At 37.3% G+C, this 19,491-nt stretch overlaps 2 protein-coding genes across 5 annotated transcripts in view; one reads left to right on the top strand and one right to left on the bottom strand.

The window, feature by feature from the left end:
* The window catches only part of ARMC10 (armadillo repeat containing 10), a 310,309-nt gene that overhangs the window by 133,569 nt on the left and 157,249 nt on the right, over positions 1-19,491 (top strand). The window lies entirely within an intron of this gene.
* The window catches only part of CCDC146 (coiled-coil domain containing 146), a 76,530-nt gene that overhangs the window by 55,939 nt on the left and 1,100 nt on the right, over positions 1-19,491 (bottom strand). The window contains exons 1-3 of one of the 3 annotated variants that reach the window (XM_042468666.1): positions 19,023-19,038; positions 17,543-17,637; positions 15,336-15,547 (exon numbers count right to left, since the gene is read on the bottom strand). In XM_042468666.1, coding sequence (XP_042324600.1) covers positions 15,336-15,530 — 195 coding nt within the window. In that variant the 5' untranslated portion in view covers positions 15,531-15,547; positions 17,543-17,637; positions 19,023-19,038. Of the gene's footprint in view, positions 1-15,335; positions 15,548-17,542; positions 17,638-19,022; positions 19,039-19,491 lie in introns of those variants that run through there. The other 2 variants (XM_042468664.1, XM_042468665.1) reach the window with 2 other exon arrangements.

Here is a 19,491-nt window from a genome sequence, read left to right as displayed (position 1 = left end):
AAATTTTCTTTAACATGAACTGTATAGTAAAAAAAACATCTCAAACATTTTAATCTGAGCTCTGCTAAATTTCTGTCACATTTTGTAGTTATATATGTGTGTAGTCTTGCTTCTTAACAGCAATTTTCCAATGGCAAGATGCAGTTCTCTGTGATAGCCAGCAAGACAAGATTAAATATTTAAATACAGCAAAATGCTTGTGTTGAGGAAGCCTCTGGAGCCTTCAAACGTCATTTCCACCTCTTCCTTTTCATCCTCAGAAAGACTTGGTTGAGTGATTGATCTCTCCTCCTGCTCCCTCTCACCTTGTCATGCCAGCTCTCCAAAAAGTCTTAGCTATTTACAAGTAACCACCAATCAATACAGCATTTCCTTCAAAAGATATACAGTATAAACTATTCCTATTTTCTACCCTCCATCACTGTACATATAGCCACACCACAGAGGTTATGAAGGGATGGGGTATTTCAGTTCAATGTGCATGCCACTGGAAGCAGATTTTGGAAGATATTACACAAGTAAGAATGATGTTTTCTAACGTAGAGGCACCCACTATCTCTCATAGCAGTGTATGGAAAGCAGTATTTCTTCTTGCAGATATGGGGAGATAAGGGTGAGAAGGGCACAGAATTGTGACTGAAAATGGATGGTAAGTTTGGGAAAGGAGTAGGACTATCAGGGCCAGCAAAAGTCTAACCACCATTAAAACCTAACCAGTGATGGGGTTGAATTGCTGGCAGAGGAACAAGCAGAGATGAGAGGAACTTTGTAAGGGTAAGGCAAAATTAAACATTATGAAATGAAATGAAGTTGGAGATATCTGAACTATACATCGCAACAATAGGAATCTGATGATTTAAAGCAGTGGTCCCCAAACTGTGCTCTTTAAGGGATTTTGGACTTCAATTCCCAGAAGCCTCAGCCACATTGGCCAATAGTCTGGGATTCTAAGAGCTGAAGTCCAAAATCCTTTCAAGAGCACAGTTTGGGGACCACTGATTTGAAGTAACCAGTTTGGATTCCCCCAGCTGAAATGATACTACGACAATAAAAGACAGCAGCCACTTTCAAAACAACTCTTGTGCCAATGCAAAGAACTGGGGGATTTTACTTCAACAATGATACTGTATAGTACTACTATACTGGTATATCCTTAGACCCTCTCACCTCTGGGAGATTTAGGACTGATTCCATCTGAGCCTAGAACTTAAAAATAAAAACACACTTTTATAAAGAAGTTTATCATAAGGGCTCTAAAGGCATCCAGTGTGTCAACTATATACTTATACTTAGAACCTAAAGACCAGCTATTCCCAATCTGAAATTTCTACACTGTAGTCATTCCTTTCCATCCTCTCTTAAGAATAATGATCAAGCAACAGCAAAAACAGGTACACAATACGGACCACTTTTCATTTGATTTTACTAATTTTAAAGCAAAAGGATTTCATTATTTTAACACACAAAGGAGTTTACAATACTGATGAGAAAACCCTTAAGTCATAAAACCTGTGTGGTTTCAGACAGTTTCTAAACTATAATATAGTTACAAGTCCTTGTTCTACTACTAAGACCTCAAAAGACTTCCCAAGTTAGAAGAATTCTTTATATCTCAGAGCTAAGTGATTTTAAAATCATGAAAACCTTATTCGAGGTAATTTTGATCTACACAGCAATTTTTAAAGATGAAGGCCAATAAGTATATATATATATATATATATTTCTTCATGCACTTTTATTTTAAAAAAAAATAATGGTCAGCAATAGGATAAACTTGTAGGGGACACTTATTTATAATGTGATGTAATTATGAATGGAAAAAAGAGAGAAAGTATAACTCAAAGAAAATATAAAATGTATATTTAAAGTACAAGATTATTTTTAAATGTTCACATTTAGAATTTACATTGCCTCTAACTGCCAAAACTACAGTACTTTGATATATATGTATATATGTGTTATTCAAGATGCTTTACTTAATAACTTCACTATTTTTCTTCCATTTAAACATTTCCTAAGTGGGAAAGGAAATACATTCTAATAATGAGAGATAATGTATAATCTTTGTGTCAAAATGTCCTCTGATTTTTCATACATCAATGGCAATCACTGATAAGCTTTCTAGAAGAGAAAATCCTTTTATTGTATAACTGAATGTAATTGAATGTAATATCTCTTTCTGATGTGCACTAGAAGATTTTCTCCCAATAGTACAGAAATAGATGGAAAATAAGCTGCAACTATAATTTGGAACTTTTTTTTACTGGTTTATATTATATTGGTATAATGTATTGTGTTTAGAGATAGGCACACTTTTTTCAAGGGGAGATGCAATTCCAAATGCTAGGATTTTACTTATAAAAGCCTGGGATGCAGTATTTGAAGGACAGTATGTTCTCGTATGATCCTGCATGTAAGATATTTGGATGAAGGCCTGTTCTAGATTACCTTGACTTCAGAACTGATATGAGGATGGGACCTTTTCTTTGATATTATACTGGCACATTAATTAAGATGATCATATCACTATCATTAATAGCCATCAATTAAAATTGTGTTATCTACCCAGGTTCCTGGCAACAATTGATTGGAGGTGGTTTATATCTATGAATTATTCTTAGATTTATTGCCTACTGTTTCGGGTTTGCTTTTTTTTTTACTGTAATACAAAGTCTTTTAAACTATTTGTGTAATTGAGGGCCTGAACAGACAGGCCAAAATAAACCTGCTTTGGGTCACTTTGGAGGTATGCTGTTTAAATGACACACTCATCTTAAGAGGCCAGAAGCTGCACTAAAGCTCTGCTCCAGTCCTTAGGACTGGAATGTGGCTTTGGCGCAGCTTCCGGCCTCTTAGGACGTACACATCATTTAAACAGCATACCTCCAAAGTGACCCAAAGTAGCTTTACTTTGGCCTGTCTGTTCAGGCCCAAAGTACTCTTTTTGTTTCTCATGTTGTACTTCTTAAGTTATGAGTCTTGTTAAAATATGCTTTCTATTTTTCAACTAGTTTTCATATTTTTCAGTGTTCTGTATTTGACACTTTTAAAAAAAATGATTGATTTGTCTCAGAATAAAGTGGTACAGCTTCTTTGATCTCAGAACTATTATCGTTCTTCTTTTGTTGGAAGTAAAATGTTACTACTACTGTCTATATTATACATTTTAAAGGAGGACATTATTATTATTATTATTATTATTATTATTATTATTATTATTATTATTATCCTTTATTTATGAAGCGCTGTAAATTGATGTTGGTTTCATTTTGTACCCAAGTAAATGTCAAGAGCCGCAATATTAAGAGCTATTCCATCAGAAGATGAGGTAGGAAGCAGAGCCACCTAAGCAACCCTGAAGGAAAAGCCCCTCCAGTTAGACTTCTCCTCTCTTCAAACTATTTCCATTCCAGTTAGCCATCAAAACCTATGATTTAACTTTGATATTTCTCCAGATGTTTTGGACTCCAGCTCTATTCACTCCAGTACACACTGCCAAAAGTCAGTATACACTACTGCTATAAATAAAGTTTTATTTCTTCTTAATTATTGTTTACATTACATGACACAAAATATTATTTGTTTCTGAATTCTGATTTTGCAGTCTTCTCTTTGCATTCTCCTGCCTTTTGAAGTGCTTTGTTACCCCACATAACCACAACATTAGAGATGTCAATTAGTAAAGAATACTGCAATAAATTGTGCAATTATGCTTTGCAATAATCTAGAGAAGCCCTTCTACAGAGACTCACACTAACCAAAGTTGGGTTACTGATGACTCAAGATTGGGAGTTTAGAGACCTTAGAAAGGTTTGAAAATTCAATGATGATAAATGCTAGAAATGGATAAGTTACCATGAACACGAATAAGTGAATTAGCTTAATTAGCTGAGCTATTATTACATAACTCATTGATTAAAATATTAGATCTGGGACACACCATTACTGAGAATGGAATGGAGAATAGCATGGATGTTGTTACCATTGTATCTGAGGCTGCGCCTACACCCTCTGAAGAGGCATCTACACTGCAGAAATAATGCAGTTTGACACCACTTTAACTGCCATGGCTCAAACCTACAGAATCCTGGAATATGAAGTTTTGTGAGGCATCAGAACTCATTCACAGTCGCTCACAGTCGCCAAATAATATTATACAGTACTATATATTATTCAGTAAAATACAATAGAAACCAGTTCAGAATGTAATCAAAAGAGAAATTTTAAAAGCAACTCCCAATGCCCCACAAGGCAAAATGAAGGTGTTGTCCACTCCAATAAGAATTGTCCCACCAGATGAAATTTTCCTTCAGGCCCTAAATTAAGCCATCCCTGTCACAGGGGTTTCCTGGCAAGATTTGCTCAGAGGGGGTTTGCCTTTGCCTCCCTCTGAGGCTGTGACCTGCCCAGCGTTACCAGTGGGTTTCCATGGCCAAAAAAGGATTTGAACCACAGTCATCAAATCAATACACCATGCCTTCCAGATTAGCTTTCCTAATAACTTGACCCTGATGCATTTCCTACAATTGTATTACAGATTGAGTCTCCTTTATCCAAAATGCTTGGGACCTGAGATGTTTGGGATTTCTGATCTATTGGATTTTGGAATATCTATATTTACATATACATACATAATAAGATATCTTGGGAGATGGGATCCGAATCTAAACACAACATTCCTTTGTGTCATGGATGTGCCGCAGTTGTGCAGCGCCATACAAACGGGCCGTGCAGTGATGACGTCCCAGCTGCGCCATGTCCAAACGGTGTGGCACAGCTGCGATGTCACCGCACCATCTCTGGTGCTTTGTGGTGTTGCAGTAGCACCGCAAAAAGGAGCCGCTTCTGGGCACTCCTGCAGAGCAAAGAGAGGTGCCGGGGAAGCACCTCTTTTTGGCACTCTGTACTGCGCCTCAGTTTCTTGGTGGCAGCCATCTTAGCTAATTTCTGTATAACACAAACAGACAGCCATGGATAGGTACATTTTATTTTGGGAAATACTGAGTTAATTTAAATTGACCTGGGAAGTGGGAATTAACAGTCTTTGGTAATGCCAGGAGTTCCCTAGGAATACTTCAGGGTGGGTGGGAAAGACATCATGGAGACAGTCAAAATAAAATTAGTTTGTACAGGAACAAAACCTGGGACGTTCAGAGACTTTTTTCTTGTCTGAAGAGATAATAAAATTATTCCCGAGTTAGTAAAAATTTGATAAATCTTATTATAACCAACAAGAAAATGCTGGATGATCGATCTACATTTTGTCCATATTGCCATTGAGTCAAAACAAAAACCTGGACATTTAACTATTGGTTTTGTTATACTAGATCAAGATGTTCAACAACTACTGATATTGATGTTATGTCCTATTTTTGTCACAAAGACTGGTTTTCAGTTATGAACATCTCTCTCACCTTTTGAACCTAAAGCTGCTAGTCTGAAGACTGTTTACAAAGAACAATTACAGCAGGTCTTCCTGCAAATTCCCAAGTGATTTTTACACAGTCCAAATTATAAGCTTGCCAGTTCAAAAGTGCTCATCCAAGCACACTCTGGTCTTTTGGCATGTGTTGGAATTTTTTAAAAAGCAGAAAACTGCTAAGAAGAAAAAGTAAGAATCATCACAGCAACACAGGGAGAGGCTCTATGTCAACTCTATAAAGCTTCCAGTTAAAGTACTGTTGAAGGCAGCAGTTGGATATTGAGCAAATTTGGCAACAGTCCACAGCTCAGTGCTGAGAGCACTTGTCCTGTATGCTGAAGGTCCCCTACTATATTCTGGGCAGCTCCAGATAGAAATCCAATAACAAAATGGAAGATTTCTCTATCCAAGGCCTTGGGGGAGATCAGAGGACTTCAGGGTGGATAATTTGCAGCCCTGTAGATGTTGCTACTTCGCAACTGCTAACAATCCTTATAACTAGCTAGCATACTTCAGGCTGCTGGGAGCTGCATTTAACCATGTCTGGAGGGCAACACGTTACTTTCCCCTAAAATAGACAGTCAGATTTCAGTAGAGTTAATATAATGTACTAGATGGACCAATAATATGATTCAACAGCATTTCCAAGACATTAAAAATTGGTCATTATCAACATGTGGGATAGGGGAGTAGAGATTTCAGCAGCAAACTCCACTGCCGTCTTGATGGCAATATCTGAAAGTTTCTGCCTCCCATTCATGGCAATGGAAACAGGTTTCTTTCCAAATTAGTGGGAACCCTGATTTTCAGATTCCCAATTACAGTATAACAAAACCTGTACCCACTGACCTTGTTTTCAAATATTCCAAAAACTGCAAATGTGGAGGGGAAAGTACCTGATTCTCCATGTACATTCATTATCCTCCATTTGGGACTTGTACAAAGGCTTCACGTAAGGCACTTTCATGTATCATATCCACAAAACATTGTTAGTTTCGAATGCATAGTACTGCATTAAGAATACCTATTACATCCAGAAGAGAGATATTCAACAGAGAGATTAGCAAGAGATGCTGAGCTATTTTATAATCTCAGCAGAGTTTTCCTTAAAATGCAAAGCTGCAAATAATTTCCTGCTTATTACATGTGAGCTGCTGCTTATATGGAGAATTCCTTGTATCCATCTGTCATAGTGCAAAGGAAGTTAAGAATAGATAAAATTATTTGCAGTAAAGAAGTCAGTCACGCCTAAAACAGTATGTTTTAGATTAATGATAGCAAATTATGTTCTCCATAGATTGGGTGAGTCTAATAAAAGTTACAGCAGTGAAATGTCTGGATAAACATAGATGAGCAACATGTACAAATCAGGAAAGACTTTGTTTTAAAACTTCAGATTTCTAAAAATAGGTTGAGAATTATCAGAATTATCTGATAATAGGCCACGTGTTCGCCATCCTGTCTTTGTTGGAAATAACACAAGTGCCACCATTATTTTTAATGAATAAATGTTTTGAATAGCTTAACTTTGAGAATTGAATCCCCCCTCCTATATTCCATCTTGACCTTTATAACAGCATCATCTGAATTGCACAGATGTGTGGGCTTCAAGGCATTTATTCTGCGACTTTCTCACTGACCTTAAGTGGGCTACTTCCAAGAACTATGGAAATCTCAGGGCAAGTTATTACCACGTCCTTCTACTTAACTGTGACATTTCTATCCCACTTTCCCCCCAGGAAGCTCATGTGTTAACCCTATACCAACCCCACAAAGTATCTTAGATTGAGTAATAGCGGTTAATCCAAGATCTTCCACTGACTTCTATGGCTGAACAGAGATTTAACTATGGATCTCTCAGTCCATGTTCAACCCACTAAGCACTACAAAATATTAGATGCATCACACTGTACTGTGCTGAATTGCATTTTGTGATATAATAAAATCTTTTTGCATAGTGTTTTTTAACATCATAATATAAATTATGATTTCTGTAGTTCTAATCACTAGCATAAAAGAATAAATAAATATCAACATAGCAAAAGTACAGGCTTCTGCTTATCCACACACAACACCACATTCTAAATTTTTTTTTGTCTGAAAAGTTTTTGGAACAACATTAAAGATTTAGTTGTATTAGCATGAAAAGGAAAGACAGATGTTGCCTTCATGTCCACCCACAAGGATATGAACAGCAACAGCAATTTCTGCCCCAACTAACTGGTAAGCCAGGAAATCCCACACAGTGGTGAAAATTTGACCATCAATGTGGATGTTCATGTTTATCACAGATTCTGCTAGTAGATGCTCAGAATGTGGAATATGCAGTATAATGAAGGTGTAGCTGTCAATATGAATATGGAGACAGCTACTCTAGTCCATATCCCCAAAGCGACTGGGGAAAAATACTAGAGAGCCACAGAGATCCAGAATGTCCTGCAATTACCAAAAGAAATTGTGATAACTTCTGATGTGATGCCTACAGCAGATTAGAAACCTATCTTTGAAGTAAAATAAGACATTAATACAAATGGATATGAAGGAGACTTTAATACAAGGTTGAGGAACTGTTGAATTGCAACTCCCACAATCCTTCATCATTGGCTATGCTGACTATGTCTGATGAAAGTTGTTGTCCAACATCTGGAATGCCAAAAGTTGCACACCCTGCCATTAAAAACACAGTTTATCAAGAGAACAGTTGTCTTGATTAGATTGCTTATTCATATATTGTCTATGCTTGAATATAAATTTAGCATTCTGAAATGGGCAAAACAAAAGTGTGAGAAGTGATGGTGCTAATATATGCTAAAATGGTACGCCTTTTGACAACAGAGAGATGGAACCATTGCAGGAAAACAATTTTTGGTGCGGGACAGACCGTCCAAAAAGGACGGTTTCCCAGCACCTAGTTTTGGTCTGCGGGGAAGCTGCAGCTTCCAGACCACGGGGCTTCCCCATGGGCCAAAAAGAACCCGTGAAAAGCGGGTTCTTCTTGCGACGCCATTACCACATCGCAGTGTGCCAATGGCGCACACACGTCATAATGGTGCCGTGACATGCGGACGCTATGCGTCCGGCACATCATAATGGCGCCACCCATCTGTACAGGGTGCTACCATTTTGACGCCCTCGTCACGTGCGAGGGGTGAGGGGCGTCTAGAAGCACTGCCCCTCAGATGTGATGAGGGTGTCTTTTCCCATCGTCTGGACTGGGCCTTTAACTTATAATTTATCAGCTTCCAGAATCAAGTATCTTTTACAGCAGCATTGCAGTAATAATCAGCTTGAGAGGAAAGACTCCCAATGTCCAGTAATAAAAAAAACCTTAAATCTTCTGAATACTATGAAACAAGTCCATTTTTACCAGAGAGATAACGTAAAATAGAAATATTTTTTTAAAGGCATTGGTTGTTATTGTCTTAAATTTTGAAGATGACAGACCAAATCTATCTGTTCTACAGAAGACACATAGCCCTGAGAAGAATGCTGTAGCTGATATATAAATGTCAGTTTGGCCAATTTGCTGTAGAGCTCATCTCTATTCTATCTCAAAATGTGTAAAGTACCAGCTTTGCTGGTGTACTAGAATTTCCTCAACTTCCTGTTTTGACTTCTAGCACCACATCTGAGGCCATGACTGGTTTGATAAGAGATAAATAGGACTTTCAAAGCCTATCAAGTGTTTTATATGCAGGCCTCTGGAATTCACCTAACATCTGTATACCATGAACATAGTCTAAAGAACAGGGGTGCTCTATGAAAAGTAGGCAGTTGTATCATATCCAGCTGCAATATAGGAGAAATTTCTCAGTTAAATCAATCAGGGCTAAGTCAATCATGCACTGGTTGTCTATGTATCTTAATAAGTCTGCTTTAAATGCCCAAAAGTTATGCAGCATATACATAAAACCACTGGGAGAGATCATCCAGGGGCATGGGGAGGGATGCTATCAATATGTTGATGACACACAAATATACTACTCTATGCCATCAAAAACAGTTTCAGCTAAGGACAGTGTGTCTCCTATAAATGAATGCTTGGAAGAGGTAATAGGCTGGATGAAGAAAAACTAATTAAAACTGAATCCAGACAAGATAAAGGGGTTTATTACCAAGGGTCCTAATCTGGGGCTAGACTAGAGGTATGTCAACCAGTTCTGGGTGGGATTACACTCCCCTTAAAGTGTTCTGTCCCTCCAAATGTCAGCTCAGATAGCTGAAACAATCAACACTGCCTGCTATCAGCTGAAGCTGATATGCCAACTGCACCCCTTCATAGAATCAAAAGACCAAAAGATGGTAGTGCACATGCTGGGACTCTCAAGGCTGGGCTTCTGTGATGTGCTATACATTGGACTACCTTTATAACAAATCCAGAAGCTCCAACTGGATTAGAATATGGCAGCCAGTCTGATTATGGGTATATCTAGGAGTGGTCACACTACACTGACCTCAAAATCACTCCACTGGCTGCCAATTAGTTTCCAGGCAAAGTACAAAATGTTGGTTATTACCTTTAAAGCCCTATATAGTTTGAGCCCAGGTTATTTACAGAATTACCTTCTTCTGGACAATCCACCCTGTACACACAGGTCCTCTGGGAAAAGTTTGCTCCAACCAGACAGGACTAGACTGCAATGGTTTCCTAAAGGACCTTTTCATCTGCTGCCCCAGACTGTGAAATGACCTGCCAGAGGAGGTGCAACAGCTGAAAATGCTGTTTTAAAAACAGCATTAAACATATACAGTGGGCCCTTGTTATAAGCTGGGGTTTGGTTCCAAGATCTCCCCCTGTATAACAAAATCCATGTATGCTCAAGTCCCATTAAATATAATGACATGGCAAAATGGTGTCCCTTATAAAAAATGGAAAATCAAGGTTTGATATTTGAAATTTATACTTTTTTTTAAACAATTTCAAACCATGGATGCTTAAATCCGTGTATAAAAAATCCATGTATCTCTTCTGGCAGGTCTACCCAGTCAATCATGACTTTTTAATTGTATATGTACTGTTATGAGCGGATTTTAATAGTTTGTATACTATTTATTTTAACTGTGCATTCATGTGTTTTTAATTGTTTTGTTTTGTTTTTGTATTTTAGCATGCTGTACTTTGCATCGAGCCTTGAGGAGAGGCACAAAAGAAATAAAAAATTATTATTATTATTATTATTATTATTATTATTATTATTATTAAATGAACTGACACATTTATTATTATTCTGTTTTAGTGCCATAAAGTAGTCCAATGTGAGAGGTGTGTCTCTTCATAGACCTCACTTTGAGCTCTATGGGAAGTCAGTATAAGACATCTTAATATGCAATTTCCCCTCTGCTATAACTACACATGGAAACTGACACATGGAGTGAGAACATTAGAGATAATATGCCACATTTTCACTATCACAATAATTAACACAAATTTGTTGTGCTGTAGTTTCATCTTACATATGGATCTCTTAACCTATAAATCCCTCAACCCTTACTAGTAATCTACCCTAATATAGACATGTTTATGTCATGCAATTTTTAGTCACATGTAAAAGAAAGATGTGGAAAAACTGGATCGCAGCTACGTATTTTGTATTGACTACACTGTTGACAGCTTTACAACAGTTAGGAAACTAATGTCTTGCAAAATGACCTTTGTCAGAATTCCAGCATATTTGTACCACCAAAGAACAAAAACAATCTCCAAGAATTAAAACTAGCTTCTGAAAAGTATATTAACAATGCAATTATCTCCCCAAACTGCAATCGCTGAGAAGGAATAGGATTACCTCTAATCTGGTACAGGTGAGGCCTATCTCTGTTGGAACATTGATGACAGGGAAAGTTCTCAAACACCTTGAAGGATGAGAGCCAGGATGGACAGAACAAGCCACACTGAACTAGTGCCACCTCGCCAGCATGAAGATGCCATGATAGGGGGAAGGCAGCTATGGCTCCCTCTGTCTGGCATACCACTCTCTTCGGAACAGGGGAACCTTCAGTAATAGACAACAGCAACTACATTTCCCTGTGATGGTATCAGAATTCAGTCTGATCCAATAGATGTAATTATTTCAGTGATGTCAGTTAGCGGATGGAAAACCTCCCTGTAAACCCTGCCATCCTGCCCTCCAGTGGAGGAGGACAAATTCACTAGGATTGTACCATGCTGCTGGAACAGTAGCAAAAAGTGGAGAGTTCCTTCCTTCTATCCAATGTTTTCCAAGAGCAAGGAATCAGGCTGCATGAAAGAGAGGGTGAAAGAGAGGATAGAAACACTGCTAGTTCTTTGGACTTGATATTAAAAACTCAAGAATGGAACCATTTACAGCATGCATGATCACAGGAGAGAAATACATAGCTGTTGATAGAGAAACAACAGCACAGTTGTTTTTCAAAGACAGAAAAAGCAACGTCATAATGACACTTCCTGCAAATATTACATCTTACATTGAACTCGTGAAATATCCATGATTTGTTGTTTTCAGGATAGAAGCTACAAAAACTTTGCAACTATTTCAGATCTTATCAATAAAATCCAGTCGTTTCAAGCAGACAATTATTAACAGGACCATTCAATAGGGTTGCTTGGAGGTCTCTCGTTCATAGGTCACGGTAAGTCAAAGCTGACATATAACAACAATAACATTTTAATCCAATCAAGTAATGAAATCCATGGAACAGATCACTTATAACTTGTTAAAATGACATGGAAAAGTTTATTCTGACTGAGGTCATTTTGGAAATAAGTACTATTCTGAATGGGGCTAAACAATTTTTACTCATTCTTTCTACCAGTTTTTGAAGTTCTTAGCAGTTCCCTAAATAATGCTACATTGTGGTAGAAAAATATTGTGTTGTATTGGAGAAGATGATGTACATGTTTTGGGGGAGAGTTAGAACGAGCTCTAACCCATGCATACAACATATTCCAAACATACTACACATTCTAAAATAAGATGTCGAACACTAGCATAACTTCTTACTGATATATAAATAATAACTGGTAACACAACATGCATGACTAATTCAACAGGATTGTAACTCAAATCCTGTAAACACTGTATGAAACAAAAATGGATAACAGATTTGGGCTTACATTTTAATCTTACATCCATGTTAATGAAGTTAGTTTGTTCCATTTTTTGCATCACTTCGGATAATTAAATGGTAATGCAGCACAGAAATTAAGTCAATAATTAATACATTAAAATTTATCCCAGCATTATAATCATGTTATTAATTGGGCAAAGCATAAGAATAGTTGGGCATACAACGTTGGGCATGCACACCAGAATACGTTAAAATTTTCCATGGCCAGTGGTACCAACATTTGCTAAAAGAAGAAGAAACAAGACAGTATTCCCTTTGTTTTTACCTCCGATAAATGTCATCAATCAGAATCACCAAGACTGTGTCAGGACTCAAATGTGTCTTCTCAGGCTATCTGATGTGAGACACCGGCTATTTTCCCCCACAATGTGCTTGGGATTGGCACTATATTCATACCCATTAGATACAACTGTTCCTTGCAAACTTGCCACAGAGCAGCATTTTGAATAGCACTGGTATAGATATCCATCCAGCACATGGTTATGATATAAATTAAAAACTCAACATTAATTTGTTCCAGCAATAAAGACAATAATGTAGCAAGCTCCTTGTTCATTACCAGCCACAGATTGCAGCGTATGGGAATTCGTGGATGTATGTGTGACAATTTGCATCACAAACCTCTATTCAAATTAGTCTTCTGATCCCATGTTTATTAACTATCAATTGTGTGTTTTAATAACTACAGGTATTGTGTTATCATAGGTTATGGTAATATCTGTTTTGAATGAATAAAATAGTATTATTTTATATCACATGTCTATTTTATACAGATGGATTATTTCTAAATTGACAGTATGCCTTTTGTTTGCATACCTGACCTGAAATGTGAATTTAGCAGAGATGTCTGAGAATGTTGGCATGACTGAAATTTCTCACTGTGTCTTTGGAGAACAGCCATTTATGACCACAAGCCTCCTGACTTTCACCCAAGCATTAAAGCTCAGTACTTAAAACACAGGCTTGTTTTTTTTTCCCATCTCTAACTTACCAGTTTTGATTTAAGTTTGCTTCTGTGCACTGGATACTGATTGGGTTTAAATAATACTTTCTTGTATGTATTTTATTTCCATGTCACTCTAAAATCAGCTTCAACTTTCTCTAAATGGGTGGCTCCTACATATGTTTTTGGACTACAACTCCCAGAATCCCTCACTACTGGAAATACAGGCTTGCTGTTCTGGGAGATGAAGTTCGACAACATCTAGGTGTTGGCATCTGGGAAAGACTGCTATAGATTTCAATGTGTTTATTACATTTATGTGTGTGTACACACACCCAAAGCCATCCATCTCTCCATCTCTCTCTCTCTCTCTCTCTCTCTCTATATATATATATATATATATGTGTGGCTGGCTTTAGGTATGACTAAACAGCAGTTTTGCTTCACTGTGTTTATTTCCAACAAAATTAAAGACTCCGAACAAGACAGAAATACCAATCCACAGAAGCACAGGAGCAAAATATGAAAGTGTTGCAAAAGATAGGGTATTTTTAATGCCCAACGCTTTTCAGGTTTGCCATTCTTTTTTAAATCGTGCTTTCTTCTATATTTCCTGATTCTCTGGTTCTTCTTCTTCTTATCTCATTATTATCTTCTTAAAGATACTGAGCAAATTTGTTCATGAGATTTTGAAAACATTGAATATCTATCAGTGATATTTTATGAAATAATTAATTCCAAAACCTCTTGCACACAACAAAAACATTACATTTAAATAAACCATAGGGATGTTATGCTCTAAATACATTACTGGCAAGTTCTTAAAGATATCTGTCCCATAACTTGAGAAAAATATACTGGCCAGAGAAGGTAGAACCTGTCACCACTTCTACAGTGGTATTCATTCTATGATATTTTTGGTGAATAAAAAGTTCATTTAGGCCCTATACAGACAGGCCAAAATAAAGCTGCTTCAGGTCAGTTTGGAGGTATGGTGTTTCAATGATGCATGCATCCTAAGAGTTTGGAAGCTGCACCACAGCTGCACTCCAGTCATTAAATTTGGTGCGGCTTCTGGACTCTTAAGGCGCATGTATCATTTAAACAGCATACCTCCAAAGTGACTCGAAGCAGCTTTATTTTGGCCTATCTGTATCAGGCCTTAGTCTCTGCCACTTCTATATGTCCAAGATTATGTCCACAGTTTCTCTTTCAGAGAGACCAACATGGAAGCAGTACAATTTGAAAGACTGTTCATTTTTTTTTTTACCATATTGATACAGGTTTTATATTTGGGGGTTTCTGGGGTTCCTTTTAACACAAAACTTTGAAAGGGAGACTTAGCAATTCTCTTAAAAGTATCTGATAGAATGAAATAATGGAAAAAATACTTTTTAAAGGTCCTATACACGTCAATTGCAGAATACCAATTGCTTGAATCACAGTGTACAGTTTTCCAATTAGTTTTATTTCAGTTTCCAAGCTCTAGGAAATGGAGCTTCCTGTATTTTGATCTAAGCTGTAGTTGTGATAAATCAATGCCATTTTCACAATAGGTTGTTAAATTCTTGTTTCGTTTTAAATTTCCTTCCACTGTAAATCAATCGCAAAATGGCCTCCCACTTCCTGTGAATATTGACAAGGAAAGGTCATCTGCTATTTGTGATATTCTGAGTCTATGTAAAAGGCATTCTTTGTGTTAGGAAGAAAGGACTGGGCTATATAGTTTGTCACTATGTTTTCATACAGAAATTATCACGAAATCATGCCAATACAATTAAAGCATAACGAACAAAAGAAATGTTTCTGCACTTTAAAATGTCCTTCCTACTGACCAAAAGGAAGCTATTAGTACACTACCTCATCAAGGCACTGAAACGCAGGACATGAATTCACGTCAATGGAACTTTCATCCTGGATATTAATTGTTGGAGCCAGAGCATAAATCGGATCATCAGGATTCTCTGGTTCTGGTTCTGATTCTGATTCAGACTTCAGTTCTGGTTCTTCTGACTCACCAGAAGCAGCAGAAGCCTCTTCTTCAGACTCACTCATTTTTCTTTTTCAAAATTCTGCAAAATAGCAAATATGGACATACCAGGCTTAAACAAAGTTGATAGGGAAGAAGAAATCAGTGATGGATGACTAGATGAGCTTACACATGTCAACAGGAGAGAACACCAAGAAAAAGCAAATGAAGAAGCTAAGAGAGGGATCAATGGATAATAGCTGTTGCATATCTAGCATTTTTATTATTTATTTCACTTATAAATGAAGTAAAAATAAATACAATTGCCCCTCCTAACTCGCAGATCTGAAATCCCTCACCATGAAAATCTGCGGAGGGGCAACCTCTGCTATTTTTAATGGGGCACGAGCCCAGCATGTGCACCCCATTCAAGCCTATAGGACTTCAATATGCACAAGCCTCCGTTTCGCGGGGGAGGGGTTCGAAGCGGGTTCCCCACAAAAATGGAGGGCCAACTGTATCTTGAATAGTTACACAAGCTATTTTTAATGAATGGAGAAAAGAAACACTTTAACTGCATACCAATAATACTAAAAGTCATTCACAGAAAGTCAAGGAGTACAGTTTCTATACAAATGATACTCAGCAAAAGTTGTAAACATTATCAAATAGTTCCTTAGTCAAACCTTCAGTGATCGCCTCATGTTTTAAAAACTAAGCTACATGATGTTGGTGATGCAGGCATGGATATATATACTACTACAGAGAAACATTAAGATGTTTATTGATAGAATTATTTACATAATGGAATAATTCACTACTTTTCAAATACAACATGGGATCACTTAAATGTACAGTACAGTACTTGGATTAAATATTCTTGACTATATTCTTAATAAGTTAGAGAGAGACCTTCTCAGCTATAATTTCTCAACTGTTGAAATAAGTATTGAAATATGTGCACCAGGTATCTGCTGGGATGCAAACATCTATTAGTCTGTGCTTAAATAGTCCAAAAGCACCAGGTTCTGTCTGATTTTGGAAACTAAGCAGGATCAGCTGGTCAGCTGGATGGGAAACCATCAATTCATACCAGTTGCTGTAGGCTATATGTCAAAGGTGGAACTGGGAAAACCATGTCTTAATGTTCCTTGCCCAATAAACCGCTATGAAATTCATGGGGTGACCATAAGTTGACAGGTGACTTGAAGGCACATACATATATACAAACATCTAATGTGATATTAAAGGCCTTGTCTGATGTTCCTGCCACCTAATTTATAAGAACCTTCTTAAAAAGGCAAGAATGCAGTAATTTGTTTATTTATTTGATTATATTTAATTTATATTACGATCAGGGGAACTGTGGAGTCCCAAATTGTTCTTAAATACAATCAGGGAATGAGTTACAGCTTTTTCAAGTACATCTAAACTGGACTGAAGATTAACTGGAGCAGCATAAACTAGTTTATTTGCAGAGCATACCACAACAATGTAAGATATCAAGGATACACTATAGCTAAATCTCTGTGTGTTTTCCTTTTGAAAGAGACGCTGTTGTCTATGGGTCAGCAAAATCTTTGAAGGCTACACTTGTAAACTGGCCTCTGGCACTGTTTGGATTGTTGTCAAGGACATTTTGCTTTACAGAGATATTTCAGCAGCTGCACTTGCTTAAGATTTTTTAAAAAACCAACAAAAAGACTTATTTATGATGCCTCCTACAGAAATCAAAACATTATGTCATCAATTGCAAGCAGCATAAAATTTGCACTACAAAAACATGGACATACAGGAATGAAAAAGAGAAGAAATCCACCTAGTTTTATTCAAAGCTCTTACATTTTTATTTCAGTTGCACCTCTCTACAATGTTGACAGCTACTAAGGCTGTGAGAGAAACCTGTGGCCAAAGCACAGACTCTTATCATTTATTTCATTGTGCATAGATGCAGAACATGTGCAAATGTTAAGCATTTGGTGGTGAGGTTGGAGTTGGTTTGTTAGCATATGTACCACAGCCAGGAGGGGATTGAGACATGTCCCTGGATAAAAAACCAGGACTGCCCCCAGTTCTGTCAACACAGAATCAGGCTTACATTGGTCTTTCTCGCTTTCCTGTCCTATCTCTTCCACAGCTAGTTAGATGAAGGGAAAGAATCCTGAGCTACTGCTTGGTGATGACTTTTCAGACCTGGAAAAAGTATTATAGAATAATTAATCACCACACACACATTTTTAAAATCTACAGCAGCAGCAGTCCTAATCTCTTTCTCTACCCCAAGATTCAGTCATGTTTCCATGGAAGACTGAAAGAGCTAAAACTGGTCCAACGAAATCCCAGAGCAATAGACTATACTCATTTCCTCAAAGGCACAGTTTTCTACAATTTATTTGTCTAGGAAAATCTCTAAGATTGAAGTATGATTTATTTCAAAGAAAAGTTGAAGGCAGCAGTGCTTTGTGAGCGTCACTCACTGAAAAGAAGTTCAGTAAGAGGTGTTGGTGACTCTTGAACTTTATAGAGATGGCATACATTTTTTTAACATTTTGTATTTAAAAACTCAGCTAAAGAAAAACGTAAGTGGAACACAGGGCTGTTTCATGCTATAAATAGCAAGGGTTCATTTTTAAAAATCATCCTCAGTTCTTCAGAAGTTCGAGCTGGACACTATCCATTTTTCAACATCCCCATAAAACTCCCCTAATTGGTCGTTTCAAAAAAAAAGGTTGTCAAACTAAGTAAAACACCTCGGGTCTCTTCTAAATATTTTATACATCATCACTCTTTTACTGAAAGCAAAAGAATGTTAGATTCCAAACACTGTGGAGCAAATTAAATAAAGATGTTCTTTTTTTAGGAACTTAACCTTGAATTAGAAACATGCCTCCAAGTTGCTTAGACATGAGGAGAAAGGAGGCGGCACCATGAATGTTACATGCTTTTACTCAGCTATTTGTGGCAGCATTGCTTTTACTTGGAAAGCATGCGCAAAATAATTGTGGAAGAATGAGCACTGATGTAAGATCCCTGACTGTACAGGACAGAAGCTTTTTCTCACATCTACTTCAGTCTTCTGATTTCAACAGCAGCCAGGGAGATTGTTCAGGGGGGGCAGCTGTCAAAAGGAACTGGAGGTACCAGCAATCTCCTGGTTTTTGCTTGGCCCTAAACACTGTGTACCTTCAAATCACCTGTTGACTTATGGCAACCCCATGAATTTCATAGGGTTTTCTTAGTCAAGGACTATTCAGAAGTGGTTTTCTCAGTTTCTTCCTCTGAAATATTGCCTACAGTACCTGGTATTCTTTGGCAGTCAGCCATTCAAGTACTAACCAGGGCTGATCCTGCTTAGCTCAGATCAGTGGGATCTGGTGTCTTTAGGGTACTTAGGTCTTCATCAACCTCTAACCTTAGCCAAAAGAAGTGTATCAGCTCAGTGAAGCAAATAATGAAGCCTCAACTAGCACTTTTAAAATTAACTGGAATTTTGTTCTACCTATACACCAGAACCTCTAAGATTATGTTCCATGCATCTGTATCATGCTACAATTGCTAGTCTTTAATGCACCACAAACCTCTTGTAATATTCCTAGATAGACTATCCATGAATATGGTGTTTCTATTTGACTACAATGGCCAATAGGAGAACACCATTTCCTTCCTTCTGGCTCCTATTATGCTTGCTTTATATATGCCAGCCCAGGACTTTTGTATGATTGGTATACCATGAAAAAAAATGAGGGGAGAAGTTCTGACAACTGGTAGTAACAAGACAAATTTTAAGCATAAACAGCAAGATGCTGTACAGTCATAACACTTACTAAGAAGCACAACCCCTTGGTTCAATGGTATCTACTACCAAGTAACAGTTAACTGTAGATTTATTTACAAGGCAAATGTCAAACCACTAACAGCAGGAAATACAAGGGTAGTTAAGATTAAGAATTTATTTCTAGACTTTGCTTCCATCATTTCCTATTTTTATTTTTAAACGGACCTGCTTCAAAGCATCTTTATTCTAGTTATTCTGTGGTGTTGTGGTTG

Source organism: Sceloporus undulatus, chromosome 5 (genome assembly GCF_019175285.1).
Source record: "Sceloporus undulatus isolate JIND9_A2432 ecotype Alabama chromosome 5, SceUnd_v1.1, whole genome shotgun sequence".
NCBI lineage: Eukaryota > Metazoa > Chordata > Lepidosauria > Squamata > Phrynosomatidae > Sceloporus > Sceloporus undulatus.
This window is presented reverse-complemented; position numbering and strand designations above follow the sequence as displayed.